The following is a 20,355-nucleotide window of genomic DNA, read 5'->3' on the forward strand; positions in this document are numbered from 1 at the left end:
TTAATCCATTTTGAGTTTATTTTTGTGTACAGTGTTAGGAAGTGTTCTAATATTATTCTTTTACATGTGACTGACCAGTTGTTCCAGCACCATTTTTTTAAGGGGCTGTCTTTTCTCCATTGTATATTCTTGCTTCCCTTGTCATAGATTAGTTGACTCTAGGTACATGGGTTTAATTCTGGGCTTTCTATACTGTTCTACTGATCTATATTTCTGTCTTTGTGCTAGTAGCATACAGTTTTGATGACTGTAGCTTTGTAGATAGTCTGAAGTCAGGGAGCCTGATTTCTCCGGCTCCATTTTTCTTTCTCAGGATGATTTTGGCTATTCTGGGTCTTTTGTGCTTCCAAAGAAACTTTAAAATATTTTGTTCTATTTATTTCTGTGAAATATGTCCTTGGTAACTTGATAGGGATTGCATTGAATCTGTAGATTGTCTTGGGTAGTATAGTCATTTTGACAATATTGATTCTTCTAATCCAAGAGCATGGTATATCTTTCCATCTGTTTTTGTCATCTTTGATTTCTTTCATCAGCAACTTACAGTTTTCAGAGTACATATCTTTTGTCTCTTTAGGTAGGTTTATTCCTAAGTACTTTATTCTTTTTTGATGTCATAGTAAATGGGATCCTTTCCCTAATTTCTCTTTCTGATTTTTTGTTGTTAGCATATAGAAATGCAGTTGATTTCCGTGTATTAATTTTGTATCCTGCAACTTTGCCAAATTCATTGATGAGCTCTAACAGTTTCTGCTAATGTCTTTAGGATTTTCTAGGTGTAGTATCATGTCATCTGCAAATAGTGATAGTTTTACTTCTTCCTGTTCAATTTGCATTCCTTTTATTTCTTTTTCTTCTCTGATTGCCATGGCTAGGACTTCCAAATCTATGTTGAATAGTAGTGATGAGGACATCCTTGTCTTGTTTCTGATCTCAGCTTTTCACCATTGAGAATGATGTTAGCTCTGGGTTTGTCATGTATGGCATTAATTATGTTAAGGTAGATTTCCTCTATGCCCACTTTCTGAAGGGTTTTTATCAGAAATGGGTGTTGGATTTTGTCAAAACTTTTTCTGAATCTATTGAGAAGATCATATGGTTTTTATTCTTCAGTTTGTTAATGTAGTGTATCACACTGATTGATTCGTGGATATTGAAGAATCCTTGCATCCCTGGGATAAATCCCACTTGATCATGACATACAATCCTTTTGATGTATTGTTGGATTTGGTTTGCTAGTATTTTGTTGAAGATTTTTGCATCTATGTTCATCAGTGAAATTGGCCTGTAATTTTTGTGTGTGTGTGTGTGGTATCTTTGCTTGGTTTTGCTATCATGGTGATGGTGGCCTCATAGAATGAGTTTGGGACTATTTCTTCCTCTGCAATTTTTTGGAATAATTTCAGAAGGATAGGTTTTAGCTCCTCTCTAAATGTTTGATAGAATTTGCCTGTGAAGCCATCTGGTCCTGGACTTTTTTTTGTTGGAAGTTTTTAAATCACAGTTTCAATTTCAGTCCTTGTGATTGGTCTGTTCATCTTTTCTATTTCATCTTGGTTTAGTCTTGGAAGATTGTACTTTTCTAAGAATTTGTCTATTTCTTCTAGGTTTTCTGTTTTAATGGCATATAATTGCATATAGTAGTCTCTTATGATCCTTTGTATTTCTGTGATGTCCATTGTAACTTCTCCTTTTTCATTTCTAATTTTATTGATTTGAGTCCTCTATGTTTTTTTCTTGATAAGTCTGGCTAAGGATTTATCAATTTTGTTGATATCTTCAAAGAACCAGCTTTTAGTTTTATTGATCTTTTCTGTGGTTTTCTTCATTTCTGTTTAATTTATTTCTGCTCTAATCTTTATGATTTATTTCCTTCTGCTGACTTTAGGTCTTGTCTGTTCTTCTTCTCTAGCTGCTTTAGATGTAAAGTTAGGTTGTTTATTTGAGCTTTTTCTTGTTTCCTGAGGTAGGCTTGTATTGCTATAAACTTCCCCCTTTGAACTGCTTTTGCTGTATCCCATAGGTTTTAAAGTGTTGTGTCTTTGTTGTCATTTGATTCTAGGTATTTTTGTGTGTGTGTGTCTTTTTGTTCTTTTTAGGGCTGCACCTGTGGCATATGGAGGTTCCCAGGCTAGGGGTCTAATCAGAGCTACAGCTGCTGGCCTATGCCACAGCTACAGCAATGCCAGATCCAAGCTGTGTCTGTGACCTACACCACAGCTCGTGGCAATGCTGGATCCTTAACCCACTGAGTGAGGCCAGGGATTGACCCCAAACCTCGTGGTTTCTAGTTGGATTGTTTTGCTGTGCCACTATGGGAACTCCTGCTTCTAGGTATTTTTTAATTTCTTCTTTGATTTCTTCAGTGATCCATTGGTTGTTTAGCAGCACGTTCTTTAGTCTCCATGTGTTTCTACTTTTGCAGTTTTTTTTTTCCTTGATGTTTGATTTCCAGTCATATAGTTTTGTGGTCTGAAAAGGTGCTTTATATGATTTCAATTTTCTTAAATTTACCGAGTCTTGATTTGTGACCCTGAATGTGATCAATCCTAGAGAATATTCCCTGTACACTTGAGAAGAATTTGTATTCTGCTGCTTTTGGATGGAATGTCCTATAAATATCTATTAAGTCCATCTGGTCTAATGCATCATTTAGGGCCTGAGTTTCCTTGTTGATTTTCTGTCTGGATGATCTGTCCATTAGTGTAAATAGGGTGTTAAAGTCCCCCACTATTATTGCATTATTGTCAATTTCTCCTTTTAAGGTTGTTAGCAATTGCCTTATATATTGAGGTGATCCTATGTTGGGTGCATATATATTTACAAAAGTTATATCTTCTTCTTGGATTGATCCTTTGATCATTATGTAGTGTCCTTCTTTGCCTCTTATAATACTCTTTATTTTAAGGTATCTTTTGTCTGATATGAATACTGCTACTCCAGCTTTCTTTTGATTCCTGTTTCCATGGAATATTATCTTCCATCTTCTCACTTTCAATTTGTATGTGTCCCTAGAAGTGAAGTGGGTCTTTGAAGACAGCATATATATAGTTCTTGTTTTTGTATTCATTCAACCAGTGTATGTCTTTTGGTTGGGGCAGTTAGTCCATTTACCATTATATTACCATTAAGGTTATTATTGGTATGTATGTTCTTATTGCCGTTTTATTAACTGTTTTGGATTTGGTTTTCTTGCTCTTTTTTTCTTCCCTTCTTCTCTTGTTCTCTCCTCTTGTGGTTTGATGACTATCTTTAGTGTTGTATTTGGATTGCTTTTTTGTTTGTATGTATATCTAAGTATATGTGTATGTAGATTTTTGGTTTGCAGTTCCCCTGAAGTTTTTATATAGGAGTCTAAGTTCGAAGTTTTTGGTCTCTTAATTGCAAGTGCATCTACTTTGTCTTGCATTTGTACCCTCCTCTTCGCACGATTTCTGATTTGGGTAGCATAGTGGTGCGTGAATGAGCTCCTACCTTTACTGTATATATGCATTTACTGGTGATCCTTGTCACTGGTAGTATTTTTGTTTCCAGCTGTGGACTTTTCTTTCGTCTAGAGAAGTTCCTTTAGTATTTGTTGTAAACCTGGTTTAGTGGTGCTGAATTCTCTTAGCTTTTGCTTGTCTGTAAAGCTTTTGATTTCTCCTTCAACGCTCAATGAAACCCCTGCTGGGTAAAGTGATCTTGGTTGGAGGTTTTTTTCTTTTCATCACTTTAAGTATATCGTGCCACTCCCTTCTGGCCTGCAGAGTTTCTGCTGAAAAATCTGCCAATGACCTTGTCGGGGTTCCCTTCTATGTTATTTGTTTCTTTTCCCTTAGCTGCTTTCAAGATTTTCTCTTTGTCTTTAATTTTGATGAGTTTGATTAATATGTGCCTCGGGTGTTCCTCCTTGGATTTATTTTATATGGTCCTCATTGTGCTTCCTGGATTTGAGGGAGTGGTTCCTTCCCCATGTTAGGGAAGTTTTTGGCTATTATCACATCAAATATTTTTTTCTGTACCTTTCACTCTCTCTTCTCCTTCTGGCACCTCTATAATATGGACCTTGGGGCATTTAATGTTGTCCCAGAGTTCTCTTAGACTGTCTTCATTTTTTTCACTATTTTTTCTCTTTTCTGTTCCACATCAGTGATTTGCACTAGTCTGTCCTCCACCTCACTTATTTGTTCTTCTGACTCCTGTATTCTGCTGTTGGTTGCTTCTAATGAATTTTTTATTTCAGGTATTGTATTTTGCATCTCTGCTTACTTAATCCTTTAATGTAGTATTTATTTGCTCAATTTTACTTGTAATTTATCAATCTTTGCCTCCAGTTTATTTCCAGTGTCTTACATCATCTTCACTATCATTAGCATAAAGTCCTTTTCCTGGAGGTTGATAATATCCAGATCACTTAGCTATTTTTCTGGGCTTTTTCTTGCTCCCTTATCTGAGTCATAATTCTTTGCCTTTTCATTCTGTATAGATTTTTGGTGTGGTCTCCTTTTTGCAGACAATTGAGTTGTAGCCTCTCTTGCTTCTGATGTCATCCCCCCTTCAAATGGGTTATTTTTTAAATGTTATTCTTTCTTCATGTGCTTACTGATTCTCTTTAAAATGAAGCATAATCCCTGTGAATCTTTCTCTATGCTGGCTCTGCAAACACTGGGATGACAACTATGAAAGGTAAGTTAGCCAACATAGTGCCCCATAATTAGAACACTAAGTTGAAACATAATAATAGAAATACCTAGGGAGACTTGAGAACACTGGGGAGGACAGCTTGGGGTCAGCAGGCTAAAGTTTAAGTGCAGCTCACCTGGTGTATCCTTAATATGGTTTCCTCACTCTGCAGTGACACAGGATCATGCAATCATCCCTCCCTTATACAGGTTTGCCTTGAGTATTATAGAGTTGTACTAGTTCAGAAGCCTGCCGCAAATACCACAAACTGGGTGGCTGAAACAACAGAATTTAGTGTCTCATGTTCTAGAGACTAGAGCCCAAAATCAAGGTTTTGGCAGGGTTGGTGCCTCCTGCATGCTGGGCAGGAAGTACCTATTCCAGGCCTTTCTCCTTGACTGGTAAATCACTAATTCTCCATATGTCTCTTCACATCATTTTCTCTCTGATTGTGTAACTCTGTGTCCACATTTCCCCTTTTTATAAAGACACTCGTCGTACTGGACTAGGGCCCACCCTAGGACCTCACTTAAACTTGATGACCCCATAAAGACCTTATCTCCAAATAAAGTCACATTATGAGGGACTGGGGTTAAGATTGCAACCAATGGACTTGAGGGGGCTCAATGTAACCAGTAACTCTAAGATAAGTCTCTGAAAAACACTTGTATACCATGGAGCCCATTACTAAACTTCCTCAAGCACCTACTATGTGTAAGATTCTGAAGGCAGCTTTGAGGAGGGCCCACAGATGGCCCATGTAAAGCCAGGATAGGGCCCTAGGCCAAGTTTCTGCAGGAGAGCAATATCCAGATCAGAGCTCAGCTTCCCAAAAACAGTTCCAAACTCCTAACTGCTACTGATTGATCCAGAACACTCTCCCAGTTGCTGTCCTATTTCACCACCACTCTAAGCACTTGTCCTAAAGAGAAAGTTGTACTGATTTGACTTTCCCTCTGTTAAAGTACCTGAAGGACCAGGAGCTTCAAGAGGTACTGAGAAGGATGGAGAACTTCCCATGTGCCTGTCCCCGCTGGCTGTGGGGGAGCAAGGTTCATCTGGTGAGTACATGAAGGTGGTCCTGGGGAGATCTGGTGAGAGCAAAATGTGATCCCAGGTGGAGCATCTTTTCCTCCTTCACTACATGCATCTGGGTCTGGAAAATTCCAGAAGAGATTAGCAGTTCAGTCCTCAACACCTGAACTCTACCATCCAAACATATAGCCCATGTCCAACATTATACACTTAAACTGAGAGTTTAAACAGATGTGTGGGGCTGTATTTTTTCCTTATTTCTTTTTTTAACCCTATTGAGATGACTTTTTATAAATATCCCCAGATGGTAAAGACAATTTTTTTTTTCTTTCTAGGGCTGCAGATGCAGCATATGGAAGTTCCCAGGCTAGGGGTCGAATCAGAGCTGTAAATGCTGGCCTATGCCACAGCCACAGCAATGCAGGATCTGAGCTTGTGTCTGCAACCTACACCATAGCTCATGGCAATGCTGGATCCCTGACCCACTGAGCAAAGCTGGATCCCTGACCCACTGAGCAAAGCCAGGGATCAAACCTGCATACTCACGGATACTAGCCGAATTTGGTTCCTCTGTGCCATGACAGGAATTCTCTGAAAAACAAATTCTTATGCATGCTGATTTGCACTTCTGGGTCATAGGATGGCTAAACTAGCACATGCTATAGGAAAACCACAGCCTTCTGTGGCTTGAAGACAGAGATTATGTTTCTTGCTGATTTGCCATCTTAGTCCTGTGGATCTTCTGCTAGGACAGAGTCTGCCTTCCTGAGCCCACAGTGACTATCAGGACCAAGAAAGTCAGGGATGGGGGCAAGTGGGAGGTGGCTTGAGACAGACTGCCAGGTGACAATCATCAGGAAGGGCTGGCAGCCCATGGTCTGGACCACAGGTGCTCTGGGGGCTGCCTGCCTTGTTTGGTCCCCCCCTCTCTTTTCTATAATGCCCTTCCTTACCTTTCAGATCCAAAGTTTACTTTAATGTACAGATTCTTATCTCCCTGTATTAGTAAGTACATATAACTAGTACTTAGACATACTCCCAGTTAGTTTTGCCAAGAGCTGCCTCTCTGGCTCATGAGACATGTGCTGGCACCATTCACCACTCTCATCTCTGAATCAAGCCTCATTTCTGACAAAAGTCTCACCCATTGTAATGGTGACGAAAGCCCTCCTGAAGCTCAGCCTCTTCAGCTCACTCCTCATGCTTCTCCAATGATCTCACCATGACTTTTATTTAAGTCCTTCTATCACCTGACCCCTTCTCTTTTTCAACCTTTTTCTCCAACTGTCACATGCTATGCACAAGCCATTTGGAATATTCACACTCCTGAAATGTACTGGCCCCTGCTGCCTTTGCCCATGATGTGCCTTCTCTTGATACCTTTGGTTTTCCCATGTTGTTCCCAGCCATACTTCTGATTCAGCTTCTTGCCCCACATGCATTCCCAACTGTGACCCAGGTTATGGTTTGCCTCTGCTGGATGGGCAGACATGGTTCCAGCACCAGCAGATGCTGACCCCAGCCTTCCACTAAGACATCCTAAAACCCTATGTGTGTCTTGTGGCCAACTCTGTCCAGGTGATGCTGGTGAGTCTATCCCTCTCTCACCTGGACACATTCATACCCAGAACAGCTTACAAAGTCCACTCTCAGACACTCGTGTCCCCCAGACATCCATCAGACAGACAGCCCAGAATCATATAGCTAACCTTAGTGTGGACACTGCTCTCCCAAAGTGAATGAGACCCAGGCACCACCTTGGACACACACTCTGGTCATTGATAAGGGAAGGGTGGAGCATGGCGTATTCAGGGTCCTTTCTCCTCCCACCTTTATGTCTTTACACCATGGACTAGAGCAAGTGTCATTCCCCTGGGTTCCAGGACGAGCTGCCCATGGCTGACCTAGCCAATGATAGCTTCAGACACAGCGTGGACATCCCAGAATGACACTCAGGTGGGCTCTGGCCTAGGGCCCAGGGCTTCTGCATGGAACTGAGCCACTCATGGGAGGAAATGAGATCAGGTCCACACTCTCAGACCTGGGTCCCTCCATCGCATGACACCACATCAGGATTTTGTTTGACCACCGCCTGGTCTCGGCTGACATTTTACGGATGAAAGGAAAGGGGATCTCTCATGTGAGGGACCTCAGTACTAGAGTCTTCTACTTTCTCTTGCCTGACAAACTTGCCTACCACATTGGACATCAGCTGTCTAGCTCAGCTATCAGGACATAAAGACTTTCACTTAGTCCACTGAGAAAGGAGGCTTTCTGGTCGGGCAGAAGGTGGTTAATATCATAAATTGCTTCTAATTAATGTGAATTTGAAATATTAGGAAGAAAGTTGTTTATTTATATAATAAAAGTTTCTGAAAACATAGCCATGACATTACACATGTGATTTACACCCTTAAACTGCTAACGACATGCCCTAAGAAAGTGAGGACATCGCATCAGAAGACGTGCAAAGGCAGAGAGAGAGCCTGGCCTTGCCAGCACAGGCCTTCTGGGGGAGCAGAACAGGGTCACTGTCCCCCTCCCACCACAGGACAAGTGGGAGCAGCTCGTCGCCCAGGACCCACGTCTGGAGATCGTGGGACCCGTCTCCTTGATGACCCTGGACACCATCATGAAGTGCGCCTTCAGCCACCAGGGCAGCGCCCAGACAGACGGGTCAGTGACACACCTGCAGTGGCAGCTGCTTGTTCTCACCAGCTGGGGAGGACCACCCTGGCAGGCACTTGGGACAGCGGGATGCTTTTCAGCACAAAAAGCAACATTCTGCAGGGGGCCCCAGACCACAGACAAATTCCAACCCAGACCAAACCTAGACTCAGTCACACATCCTGATCCCTGACACAGTGACCTGGATGCTCAGGCCACTAGTGAAAGGTAGAGGGTCCGGAGGACTGTAGGGCAGAAGGACAAAGGCCTCAGGGCGGCCTGTCCCACTGACTGAGGACACCTCCCCCTAGAGCCCTACTCCTTCTCCAACTCAGTGACTCCCACCAGTCAAGTCTCTTCTGCATCCTCTCCCTTCAGGAACTCCCACTCCTACCTCCAGGCCGTTTGGGACCTCAGAAATCTCATTTTCTCCCACTGGAGGAGTGCCTTCCTCCACAATGACGTCATCTACAGGCTGAGTCCTGAAGGCCACCAGAGCCGCCGCACCTGCCAGCTGGCCCATCAACACACACGTTCGGCTCCTGCTCTGGGCTGTTCCTCTCCTTCCATCAGGAACATCTAAAAGGGTCTGGCCTTGATGCTGAGGCAGATCCAGTCTCCTGTGTCCCTTTAGTAGCAGAGATAACCTGACACTGCGCATCCCCCTGGGGTAGGGACTTTGAACCAAGATGTCAGGGTGTCAGGTGCTATGCAGGGATTTTCATGAGTCACACAGCATTGGTGATCGGTGATTGAGATGCCCTTTCCAAAGTCTTCAGGCACACTGCTATGAGGGGATCCCCATCCTGTGTCACATGGTGCTGGATGTCTCAGCCTTAAAATGCTACCCCTGCCCACCCACATCCTGATCCACCTGACACCCAGTTTGGGCCACGAGGGGCAGTGGGGATACCCTGGATGATATACCTGGCCCCCAGAGCTCTCAGCTCAGCCTGGGAACCACTGTTCCAAAACAGACCGAGTGATCCAGCTGAGGAAGGCGCAGCTGCAAAAGCAGGGAGAGATGGAGAACGTGAGGAAGAAGAGGCACTTGGATTTCCTGGACATCCTCCTCCTTGCCCAAGTGAGTGTTGGGGGCATAGGCTTGAGGCTTTGCCCAGAAGCACAGAGGACGGGGCAAAGCTGCACTCTCCCCCTGCCTCCTCAGATGGAGAAGGGGAACAGCTTGTCGGACACCGACCTCCATGCCGAAGTGGACACGTTCATGTTCGAGGGTCATGACACCACAGCCAGTGGCATCTCCTGGATCCTCTATGCTCTGGCCTCCCACCCTGAGCATCAGCAGAGATGTCGGGAGGAGATCCAAGGCCTCCTGGGGGACGGCACCTCCATCACCTGGTGAGTGTCCCAGAGACGGAGAGCCCCGCACGGACCGCCCACCCCCCACCCCCAGCGAGTGGAGACTCCCCCGTTCCCCAACTCTGCCCAGCCTCAGGATGGCCTTTGTTCAGGGACCACCTGGACCAGATGCCCTACACCACCATGTGCATCAAGGAGGCCCTGAGACTCTATCCGCCAGTACCAGGAGTTAGCAGAGAGCTCAGCAAGCCCATCACCTTCCCTGATGGACGCTCCTTACCTGCAGGTATGAGCGTCACCACACCCACTAACCTCAGCATCTCGCTGAAAACATGGGAGATCAGACATCCACATGAACTTGCCCACCAGCCACACTTGCAGACCCATTCCTGCCTCAAGTTAATTGATATTGACTCTCTATTTAGGATGCGGTGGTGAAATGCTTGATATAGAAATTGAACACAGCAAAAGTTCAGCATACAAATGCTAGCCCTAGAATGGCGTCTTCTCATCGAGCCCTCAGATTCAATTTCCCTGGGACCTGAAGAATTGGGAGACAAGGAGACAAAAGCAGGGGAAGATGTGGTTCATTCCATAAGGGGTCCAAGTAATGAGGGAGCTCCGGGAACCCACTGTCCCCAGGTCAGGTGGCCAGTCCCTGAGGAGCCCTCAGGGGGATGCAGACAGCAGCTGAGGACCAGGTCTGAGAGCCCTGCCATGGCTGGAGGCCACCCACTGGCTCACCTCCCACTGGGACTGAGGCCCAGCCCTGCCACCTCCCGGCCGTGGGGTCCTAGACCTGCCGCATGGCCTCTCTGAGGCTCGGGTCCTCATCTAGACACGTGGGTAGGAGTGCCTTCCTTGAGGACTGCTGTGAGGAGTCGATGCGTCAATGTTTATTCCTCAGGGGCTCCCGGATGGCACTTGACAAGTGGGAGTTGTCACCCGAGTCACTCCTAAAAGGAAGCCTCCAGGTCTTTGGCCTCTCAGGGCTGGGTCATGGTTCCGGGCTCCTGGTCTTTGATCCCCTGCTCTATCACCTCCAGCCCACCTCCCCTGCCTCAGCCTCATTCATTCAGAGTGATGGAGAGTGGCTCTCATGGCGGCTGCCAAGTCTTCTGTGCAGGCACAGAACCCCTGCTGCCACGGGAACCATCAGTCTTCTCACCCCCTGCCCTCCCCACAGGAATCACCCTCTCGCTCTCCGTTTACGGCCTTCACCACAACCCGCAGGTGTGGCCGAACCCAGAGGTATGAGGAGGGTCCCCGGGAGGAGGGATGGGATGCTGTCCCCAGAGCAACACCTCCTCCCGCTCCTTCCTTCTCTGGGATTCTTGTCCGCTGTGGCTGAGAGGAGTTTGACGCCACTTTCCTGGCCCCTGTGCTCTCTCTGCAGGAGTTTGACCCATCCCGGTTTGCACCGGGTTCTGCTCGACACAGCCATGCCTTCATGCCCTTCTCAGGAGGATCCAGGTGAGCCCCTCTGGACTTGGGTCAGCAGCGTGTCTCTGGGTGTGACCCCACGTCTGTCCCCACCTGTGTCCATATGTGCTACGTGCCATCATGCCCTTTATGTTGGTGTGTTGAGAAGGAGGCTGTGTCCATGTACAAAAAGGCCTTCAGAGCACGCCCCCCAGTTCCTGACCTCCGGACTCTCCCAGCAGCCGGACACATCTCCGTGTCAGTGGCCTTTCCAAAGTGTTCTGGGGGTTTCCTCGCTTTAGGCGTGTGCCTTTTCAGCCGTAGAATTTTTCATGAAATATGAAGGTCAGATGTTTCCTGTTACCCTCATCGGTTACCTGAAAATCCGGCTTTCTCTCTGTGCACGTTCTTAGTCCACCCAACTGCCTTTTCTACCGAATCCCACAGTCTGCCTCTCGTGGTCTCACTGGTATTTGCATGGGGTTGCATTTCCAGCCGCCTTCAAGCCATATGCATGAACAGGGACACATGCCACTGGAAGAACGTTTCAAACCCATTTGTCCATCCTCTACTTTTGTACGCTATCCCCCCAAAACTTTGACTGCATATTAATGTTCACACAGCCGTGACCCCTTTTCCAGTGAGCAGTATTCTTTGTATGTAGTGGGAGTTATACGCAACAGTCCCAGGATCTACTTAGTCTAATGCTGGCAAAAAAGCAGGATATGGAGGACAATTGATTGCTTTTGAGAGAATAAGCTCCACTTTGGACATGACACATGCATGTTTAAGATGCCTTACAAAGCACATTTGAAATAGCTCTTGAGGTGAACGATACACTCCAAAGTGGCTGCTGAAAAAACTCTTCAAAGGCCACAGAGCTTCCCAAGAAAGGGAAACTTCAAGAGCTTCGTAATTACTTAGTAGAAATAAGTTTTTTTCAAAATCCATAATTCTGTGAATTTTTCATTTGGTGACTCAACCGTCACAGAACAGGTCCAAAGCAGACATCCTGCCAGATTTGGCTCTAGGCTCGGGTTTCTGCCAGGGTCCAAGTCTTTCCTTGTAGACTTTGGCTGCGCATCCTGCATCTGCCTCTGGAAGGCAAGATTCCCTGGGCACTTCACGTCCTAGGTCAGAATTAATATTGACTTTTATCCTATTGGGTTTTCTTTTTTTTCCCAATATTAACTTGATTCGAAAATAAACAATTTAGGAGTTCCTGTCGTGGCACAGTGGAAACGAATCCGACTAGGAACCGTGAGGTTGCAGGTTTTGGCCTCCCTCAGTGGGTTAAGGATCCGGCGTTGCTGTGAGCGGTGGTGTAGGTCACAGACGCAGCTCGGATCTGGCATTGCTGTGGCTCTGGCGTAGGCCAACAGCTCCAGCTCCAGTTGGACCCCTAGCCTGAGAACCTCCCTGTGCCACAGGTGCAGCTCTAAAAAGATAAAAAAAGATAAAAAATTTTAAAATAACAACTTATTGTCTGTCTTTGTGTGCCAAGTCCTGTGCTGCAGAAACAGAAATGCCTCTGATTCAAATCCAGCCTGAACACAGATTGGAACTTGAATCCACTTTTTTTGTTTGTTTGCTTGTTTGTTGGTTTTGTCTTTTCTAGGGCCTCACCCGCGACATATGGAGGTTCCCAGGCTAGGGGTCTAATCGGAGTTGTAGCTGCTGGCCCACACCACAGCCACAGCAACTCAGGATCCAAACCGCATCTGTGACCTACACCACAGCTCACGGTAACGCCAGATCCTTAACCCACTGAGGGAACCTCATGGTTCCTAGTTGGATTCGTTAACCACTGAACCAGGACGGGAACTCCCCCCCCCCTTTTTTTTCTTTAATTAGAATCACTAGCCTGATGTCTGGACTCACTAAGGCTCAGGTTCTTTGTGACTCATGGTGGAAGAAATCCAGCAAGAAACAAAGTAATAGGCAAGAACTAGATTTATTAAGATAGGATGCTTTTGGAGTTCCTGTTGTGGCTCACCAGTAATGAACTCGACTAGTATCCATGAGGATGCAGGTTTGAGTCCTGGTCTCACGCAGTGGGTTAAGGACCCGGCATTGCTGTGGGCTGCAGTGTGGGTCACAGACCCGGTTTGGATGTGGTGTTGCTGTGGCTATGGCATAGGCCAGAAGCTGTAGCTCCAATTTGACCCCTGGCCTGAGAAACCCCATATGCTGTGGGTTCAGCCCTAAAAGGAGAGAGGGAAACAAAAGATGGGACACTTGCGAGGGATACGAGCAGGCAGGTGAGAAGACTGCCCCCAAGGATTAGGTGGGCTACACTTTTATAGTCCAAGGATAATGGAGAGTGGGAAAAGACCCCCTTCTTCCTCATTCTTTAGCAGCCCACAGGCCTACATCATTAGGTCCTCTTTCCTCTCCTGCTCTTTCTTCTCCCCTTCTTCTCTTGTTCTCTCCTCCTGTGGCTTGATGACTATCTTTAGTGCTGTATTTGAATTGCTCTTTCTTATTTGTAGGCATGTGTTGTGGATTTTTGGTTTGCAGTTCCCTTGAAATTTTTCTGTAGGAGTCTGTATACACATACGAGATGGTTTGAAGTTGTTGGTCTTTTAACTGCAAGTGCATCTCCAGTGTCTTGCATTTGTACCCTCCTCTTCGCACGATTTCTGATTCGGGTAGCATAGTGGTGCGTGAGTGAGCTCCTACCTTTACTGTATATATGCATTTACTGGTGATCCTTGTCACTGGTAGTATTTTTGTTTCCAGCTGTGGACTTTTCTTTTCTGTCTAGAGAAGTTCCTTTAGTATTTGTTGTAAACCTGGTTTAGTGGTGCTGAATTCTCTTAGCTTTTGCTTGTCTGTAAAGCTTTTGATTTCTCCTTCAGCGCTCAATGAAAGCCCTGCTGGGAAGTGATCTTGGTTGGAGGTTTTTTTCTTTCCATCACTTTAAGTATATCGTGCCACTCCCTTCTGGCCTGCAGAGTTTCTGCTGAAAAATCTGCCAATGACCTTGTCGGGGTTCCCTTCTATGTTATTTGTTTCTTTTCCCTTAACTGCTTTCAGTATTTTCTCTTTGTCTTTAATTTTGATGAGTTTGATTAATATGTGCCTCGGGTGTTCCTCCTTGGATTTATTTTATATGGTCCTCCTTGTGCTTCCTGGATTTGAGGGAGTGGTTCCTTCCCCGTGTTAGGGAAGTTTTTGGCTATTATCACTTTGAATATTTTTTTTTCTGTACCTTCCGCTCTCTCTTCTCCTTCTGGCACCCCTATAATACGCATCTTGGGGCATTTAATGTCGTCCCAGAGTTCTCTGAGACCGACTTCATTTCTTTTCCATCTTTTTTCTCCTTTCGGTTCCACATCCGTGATTTCCCCTAGTCTGTCTTCCACCTCGCTTATTCATTCTTCTGCCTCCTATATTCTGCTGTTGGTTGCTTCTGATGAATCTCTTCTTTCAGCTATTGCATTTTGCATCTTTGCTTGCTTAAGTTTTAAATCTTGTACTTCTTTGCGCAATGTTTGCTGTAACTTATCAATCTTTGCCTCCAGTTTATTTCCAGTGTCTTACATCATCTTCACTATCATTAGTCTAAAGTCTTTTTTCTGGAGGCTGATAATCTACACATCACTTATCTGTTTGTCTGGGGTTTTTTCTTGCTCCCTTGTCTGAGGTATAGTTCTCTGCCTTTTCATTTTCATAGGTTTTTGGTGTGGTCTCCTTTTTGCAGACAAGAGCTGTACTCCTGATGTCCACCCCTCTTGTGGCTGAAGTGGGTATGGGGGCTTGCTGCAGGCTTCCTGATGGGAGGGACTGCTGCCTGCCCCCTGGCAGGTGGAGCTGATTCTTATCCCTCTGGTGGGTGGGGCTTTGTCTCTGGGTGAAAATAGAGGAGGCCGTGTGCCTGGGGAAGTGAGGGGGGAATGTCTGTAGCTGGCCTGCTTACTGATGGGTGGGGCTGTGATCCCACCTGGATTATTCTTTGGCCTGGGGCATCTCAGAGCTGATGGGTGGGGCCAGATTTTCCCAAAATGGCCACCTCTAGAGGAACACACTCTGATGAATATTCCCTAGACCTTTGCCTCCAAGGTCCTTCCCCCACAATGAGCCACAGTCACCCCCTGTTTTCCCAGGAGATCCTCCAAGCACTGCAGTCAGGTCTGACCCAGATTCCTGTGGAGCCTCTGCTTTGCCCAGGGACCCAGTGCACATGAAAACCTGTGTGTGCCTTTCAAGAATGGGGTCTCTGTTTCCCCCAGTCCCATGGAGCTCCTGTACACAAGACCTGCTGGCCTTCAATGCCAGATGCTCTGGGGGCCCTTTCTCCCAATGCCAGATCCCCAGGTGTGGGGACCTGACGTGGGGCTCAGAACTCTCACTCCTGTAGGTGAGTCTCTGTGATACAGCTACTTTCCAGTCTGTGGGCTGCCCACCCAGTGAGTATGGGGTTGCTTATCACCCCTCCTACCATCTTGATGAGGCCTCCTCTTTGTCTTCTGGAATAGGATATCTTTTTGGAAAGTTTCCAGTCCATTTGGTTGAAGTTTGTTCAGCTTGTGGTTGTAATTTTGTTGGGTTTTTTTTTTGTTTTGAGAGAAGGTGAGCTCCAGTCCTTCTATTCCACCATCTTAATCCTGTCTCCTCCTCCTCCCTATCCTGTAAGAGAGTATTTGACTCTATGACTTCAAACTAAGACAGCCTTGGTGCTTATTCAAATCAGCATAAGTGTAGTAATATATGCTAAAATATGTTGAATCATCTCAGCTTTCCATATAAAGAGGGTCTCCTACTCTGCAATGTCATCCTGCCCTTAAATTCCTGTCCTTGGTCCCAAGGATCATCATCTCGATGGAACTGAACACAGGCCTCATTTGATCTTTCGCTTAACGACCTGAGGAATAGCTCATGCTGTTATGGGTCATTTTAGGCTTAAGCTTCACTCCATCCACGTTCTGATGGCTTTCTTGAGCCATCATTAACTTACAGCAGTCTCCCTAGTTTCTCTGTTTATCTATGGCACCCTACTGGGACTTCTACCTGTGTAACTATCCTGCTTTATCCCTATCACTTAGAGATGGAAACACCGAGATGAGAGACACTGTTCCTGCTTCCAAGAGTCCCCAGTCAAGCAACAAATGCTTCTGCTTCAGATAGCCATCATTCATTCCCCCAGTCTTTTACTCAATGAGTCATGGAGAAGAGTGTTGACAGTTCCATGTTCCTGGCACTGTCCTGGGCACTGGACAGGAAGTGTCCTCGAGTAGAACAGTGATGATGCCTTGGGGACCAGGGAGAAAGAGAAGCACCCAGCAGAGTGGGTGAGGGCGGGCTCTCACTGGACTTATCCTTGAGCATGTGGCCAGCAGAGGTGGAGGGAGGGCATTCTTAGGGACCTCCCCAGGAACTGAGGGAGGAAGAGGAGCTGTAAGGTGAGAGGAGAGTGAGGAACAACCCAAAGAGGGCTTTGATGCCAGCTAAGGTATTCAGATGTGTCCTCCCTGTGATGGAGAACATGGCAGGTCCGGTGTTGCCAAGCCTTCAGGAGAGGGACGGGAGGCAGGGACACAGAAGAGGCCGGGTGAGGAGACCCAGGTCTGGACAGGAGGGACATTTCTACAGAAGAAGGGGAAGGCTCTAGAAGTGGGTTGACTGAGGGGATAAGGGAGGGCAGGAGACTGGACCATGAATTTGGAGGCAAATGGTTCAAGAGGTTCAGGATTGATAACCTGTAGCCCCTCCAGGAAGCCGCCAGGCTGCCTGGGTTGCCCCTCCAGGAACTGGCATTTGACTTCCTTACACAACTGTCGTGTCCTGTCTGGGGATCAGGGTCCCTGTGTGTCCTCATAGAGGATGCGGGCCTGAGAGTGTGGCCCACCCCACCCCCTCAAGGGCCCTGGCCTGGCCTGAGACCGAAAAACTGCCTGTGCACCAGGGAACAGAGCACTAAGTCACCTTTAGCGACTCCCTTGACCCTGTGGCTGGAGCACTGACCTTCCACAAGGGATTTCCCAGGGCTGGGAGCAGAAGCAGGAGTGAGGAGGTGGTCCTGGAGAGGGGTGGGCTTCCTCAAAGGTCAGAGGACAGTGTGGACCAAGGCTGGGCAGCAAGACCAGTGTGACCTGCCAGGAAAGGAGGTTGAGCCTGGGCCACATGGATAGCCCTGAATGCCCTGTTTCTGGCCAGCGCTCAGGGGCCAAAGTCTGCCCAGCTGAGAACACGCTTTGACACCACTTCTTACATTTTCCCTCCCTGAACCAGGAACTGCATTGGGAAGCAGTTTGCCATGAACGAGATGAAGGTGGCCGTGGCCCTAACCCTGCTCCACTTTGAGCTGGCACCAAACCCCTCCAGGATTCCAGTTCCCATTCAAAGAGTTGTGTTGAAGTCCAACAATGGGATCCACCTGAAGCTCAGGAAGCTCCCATAACCTCTGTGGGGACAAGGACAAGCTCTGAGGGCCTCCTTCTGGCCACCCTGTCTTGCTCTCCCTCTACCCGGTCCCCTCCCTTTTTTGCCCACATCCCACTTCTCTTGGGCCACCTGCAAGGCGACTTCATGCCCTGCCTCCTGCCCATCGGACATTCTGCCCTTCTCCCTCTCACCTCTCTCCAGCCACTGTATCTCTCTATCAGTCCACCTGTCACTAACCTACCTGGATCTCTGAGTGTCCACATCAAGAGCCACCACCTGCCGTCCTCCAGGCAGTCTGTCTTCTCCTTGCCTTTCCTCCTTTCTGCCTGGCTATTTGTCCATATATGCATTTCTTTCTGCTATAATACTTTCTTACAAGTTTAGTGACTTACAACAACACAAAATTTGTCGCTGATGGCTCCAGAATCAGACATCTGAAATGGGTGTGGCTGGACCACAGCAACGATGTCGGCAGGACTCCTATGTAGGGATGGGAGAGAAACTCTCTCTCTCTCTCTCTCTGCCTTGTTGAGGCTTGAGAGCTGCAGTCCTTGCATTCCTTGGCGCCTGGAGGCTCCTCCACGTTCAAATCCAGTGCCATCTCTAAATGGCCCTCTAGGTCCATCTTCACATCACCTGCACTTTCATAAGGGCATTGGTGGACTCACGGGCCCACTCAGAGAAAACACAGCTATTCTGAGGCTCCGAGAATCCCAAGTGGATGCCTTGGGCAGCCATTGCTCAGCCTGCCAAATCCTGGGTGGCTAGCATCACTCTGGGCCCCCATCTGTCCCGTGCCTTGGGGGTCTACATGTTTGTCCCTCACGTGGCCTCCCTTCTGTCCGACTCCCTGATAAAGTTCGCTGTGTCACCTGGAGTCTGTGTGTCTTCCTTTGAGAGGCGATGGATGGATGGAAGAGAGAGAAGGAATGGAAGGGAGGAAAGACAGAGGAGATGAGGAGGGGAGGACCCCAGCAGGCTGAGCGTGTCCCAGTGCCCCTGCCACCTCCCACCCTGGGGTCCTGAGGCCCCACACCCTGCCCAGAGCCTGAGGCTCCCGATGCAGCTGAGTTAGGAGAAAGGGCTCGTCTCCAAAGGCTCAGAGGGGAGAAGCTCACACCTGTCACCCCTCACCTGTCACTTGCCAGGAAGGAGCCTACCCCCCCTGCACTCCGCGGTGGCTTCCTCATACCACTTTCTTCAGAGTGGGGCCCAGCCAGAGCCCCTCTGCTCCTGAGCAGGAAAGCCTTACAGGCTTGGGGGCACATGGGGGCTCAGGGGCTCAGTGCTTCACTCCCAGTGAGATTGGACAAGAGCCCAGCCTGACCGTGTCACCAGTCCCTTGTCAGCCTTTCTTCTCATGTAGGAGCAGCAGGCTCCTCAGAGGAACAATGAATTGCTGTCCAGGAGGGACTGGCAGGAACCAGGTGGCCACAAGGTTTGGCCAGTGTGAGAGGATGTCAGACCCCAGGCAGGGACCAGACGGCGGCCCCTCCCGCACAGGACAGCCCCTATAGCCCTGGCTTGTCTGCTGGGCCACCCTGAGGGAGGAGGGGCCTCTTCCACCCGGTCACTCTTGGAGACTGGGTTTGGTCCATTCTCCCTCAACCCTGGGCCCTGACCAGCCCCAGGCCCCTCGCACTCCTTCCCCAGCCTCTCTGTAAGCACCCCTGCTCTCTTACTGGTTCTGCACAAGGGTCGTCCTCTGATCCCCACCCTGTCCTTCCCAGCCCAGGGCCCTCGGTGCCACAGGAGACCTCCCTGCAGCCCTCTCCGGTGGGGTGATGCCACCATATGCCTGCTGAAGGGACATCACCCCAGCTGGGACCTGCAGCTGGGACCTTCAGCCCAGTCCCCTGGTTCCTAGCTCACTCGGCTAGTTCATTCTGCACAAGAAGGGCTCAGGTGGATGCTCAGAGGTGGATGCTCAGAGCTGGAAGAGGGTGGGATACAAGGGATTGCGGGGAGCATCCTTGGCAGGAAGCTGGGCAAGTTCTCTGGTGTGAGGTGATGGAGAAGGGCTGGCGCTGGTCCCACTCAGACTAGGGAATGCTGAAGACTCGCTCTCTTTACTCTCCTAGTGCTAGTGCTGAACCTTTTTAATGTACCAGTGATGGAAAATCTATTTGCTTGGCCTCTGGGAGTGGGGTTGAGGGCAGAGACCAGAGAATGACCAGGAAAGGGGGAAAGGTTTGGCTGGGAAGGTCGGTGTGCAGGTGGTTACTCGGCCTTGACTGTTATCTGGATTTGTGCCCAGACCGTGGGCTCCTAGGTTGTTTATGAATAACGCGTCCCGAGGTCGGGCAAAGGGGAGGGTGTGGGGTTAAGCCGAGTTAAGCTTTGTGGGGGAGCAGGTCAGCAGGAAATTCGAGGCTCCTGAGAGAGTTGTTTTCAAGTAAATCTTCATGAAGGTTTTGTTTCTCATTCTGAATTATGGGCCTTGGATTTGATCTTGGGGAAGGAGTGTCATGAAGTAGGGGTGGGAGAGCCTGAAGATGAAGGTTTCCCCATCACTTGCCCTTTCATATATGATCTCCACGAATTTTTTAAGAGCCCATCCTTCTAGCAACACTCTCTACCTCTTGAATGCCTATTCACACTTCAAGGAGAATTCTTCTTCTTTTCTTTCTTTTTTTTTTTTTTTGAGTTTTTTCCATCTCTAGTGGGCCTGGTCACAATTCATCATTCAAGCACAAGCCTTAACACTTGTATGGTACTATTGGTGTTTTCTGCCTTGACCTGTAGACCAGGAGCTCAAGAAATGTTTCCTCAGTGAATGAACAAATGAATAAATGAGTAGTCACAGGAGGTACACAGGAAATGAATTAGCATCCCATCTTTCAAAGGAGCAACGGAGGC

At 47.6% G+C, this 20,355-nt stretch overlaps 1 protein-coding gene and 1 pseudogene across 1 annotated transcript; both read left to right on the plus strand.

Annotated features, from left to right (window-relative positions):
* Nucleotides 4,662–8,575, plus strand: LOC110255285 (annotated as a pseudogene).
* Nucleotides 9,290–18,373, plus strand: LOC100627285 (cytochrome P450 4A24-like; the record flags this gene model as incomplete). The annotated part of the gene is made up of 6 exons (XM_021096704.1): nucleotides 9,290–9,451; nucleotides 9,536–9,726; nucleotides 9,840–9,973; nucleotides 10,874–10,938; nucleotides 11,084–11,160; nucleotides 17,344–18,373. Coding segments are annotated over 6 exons (798 nt in total), but the record flags the coding sequence as incomplete, so codon positions are not given.

The sequence above is a fragment of the Sus scrofa genome, chromosome 6 (assembly GCF_000003025.6).
Source record: "Sus scrofa isolate TJ Tabasco breed Duroc chromosome 6, Sscrofa11.1, whole genome shotgun sequence".
In the NCBI taxonomy this organism is placed as follows: domain Eukaryota; kingdom Metazoa; phylum Chordata; class Mammalia; order Artiodactyla; family Suidae; genus Sus; species Sus scrofa.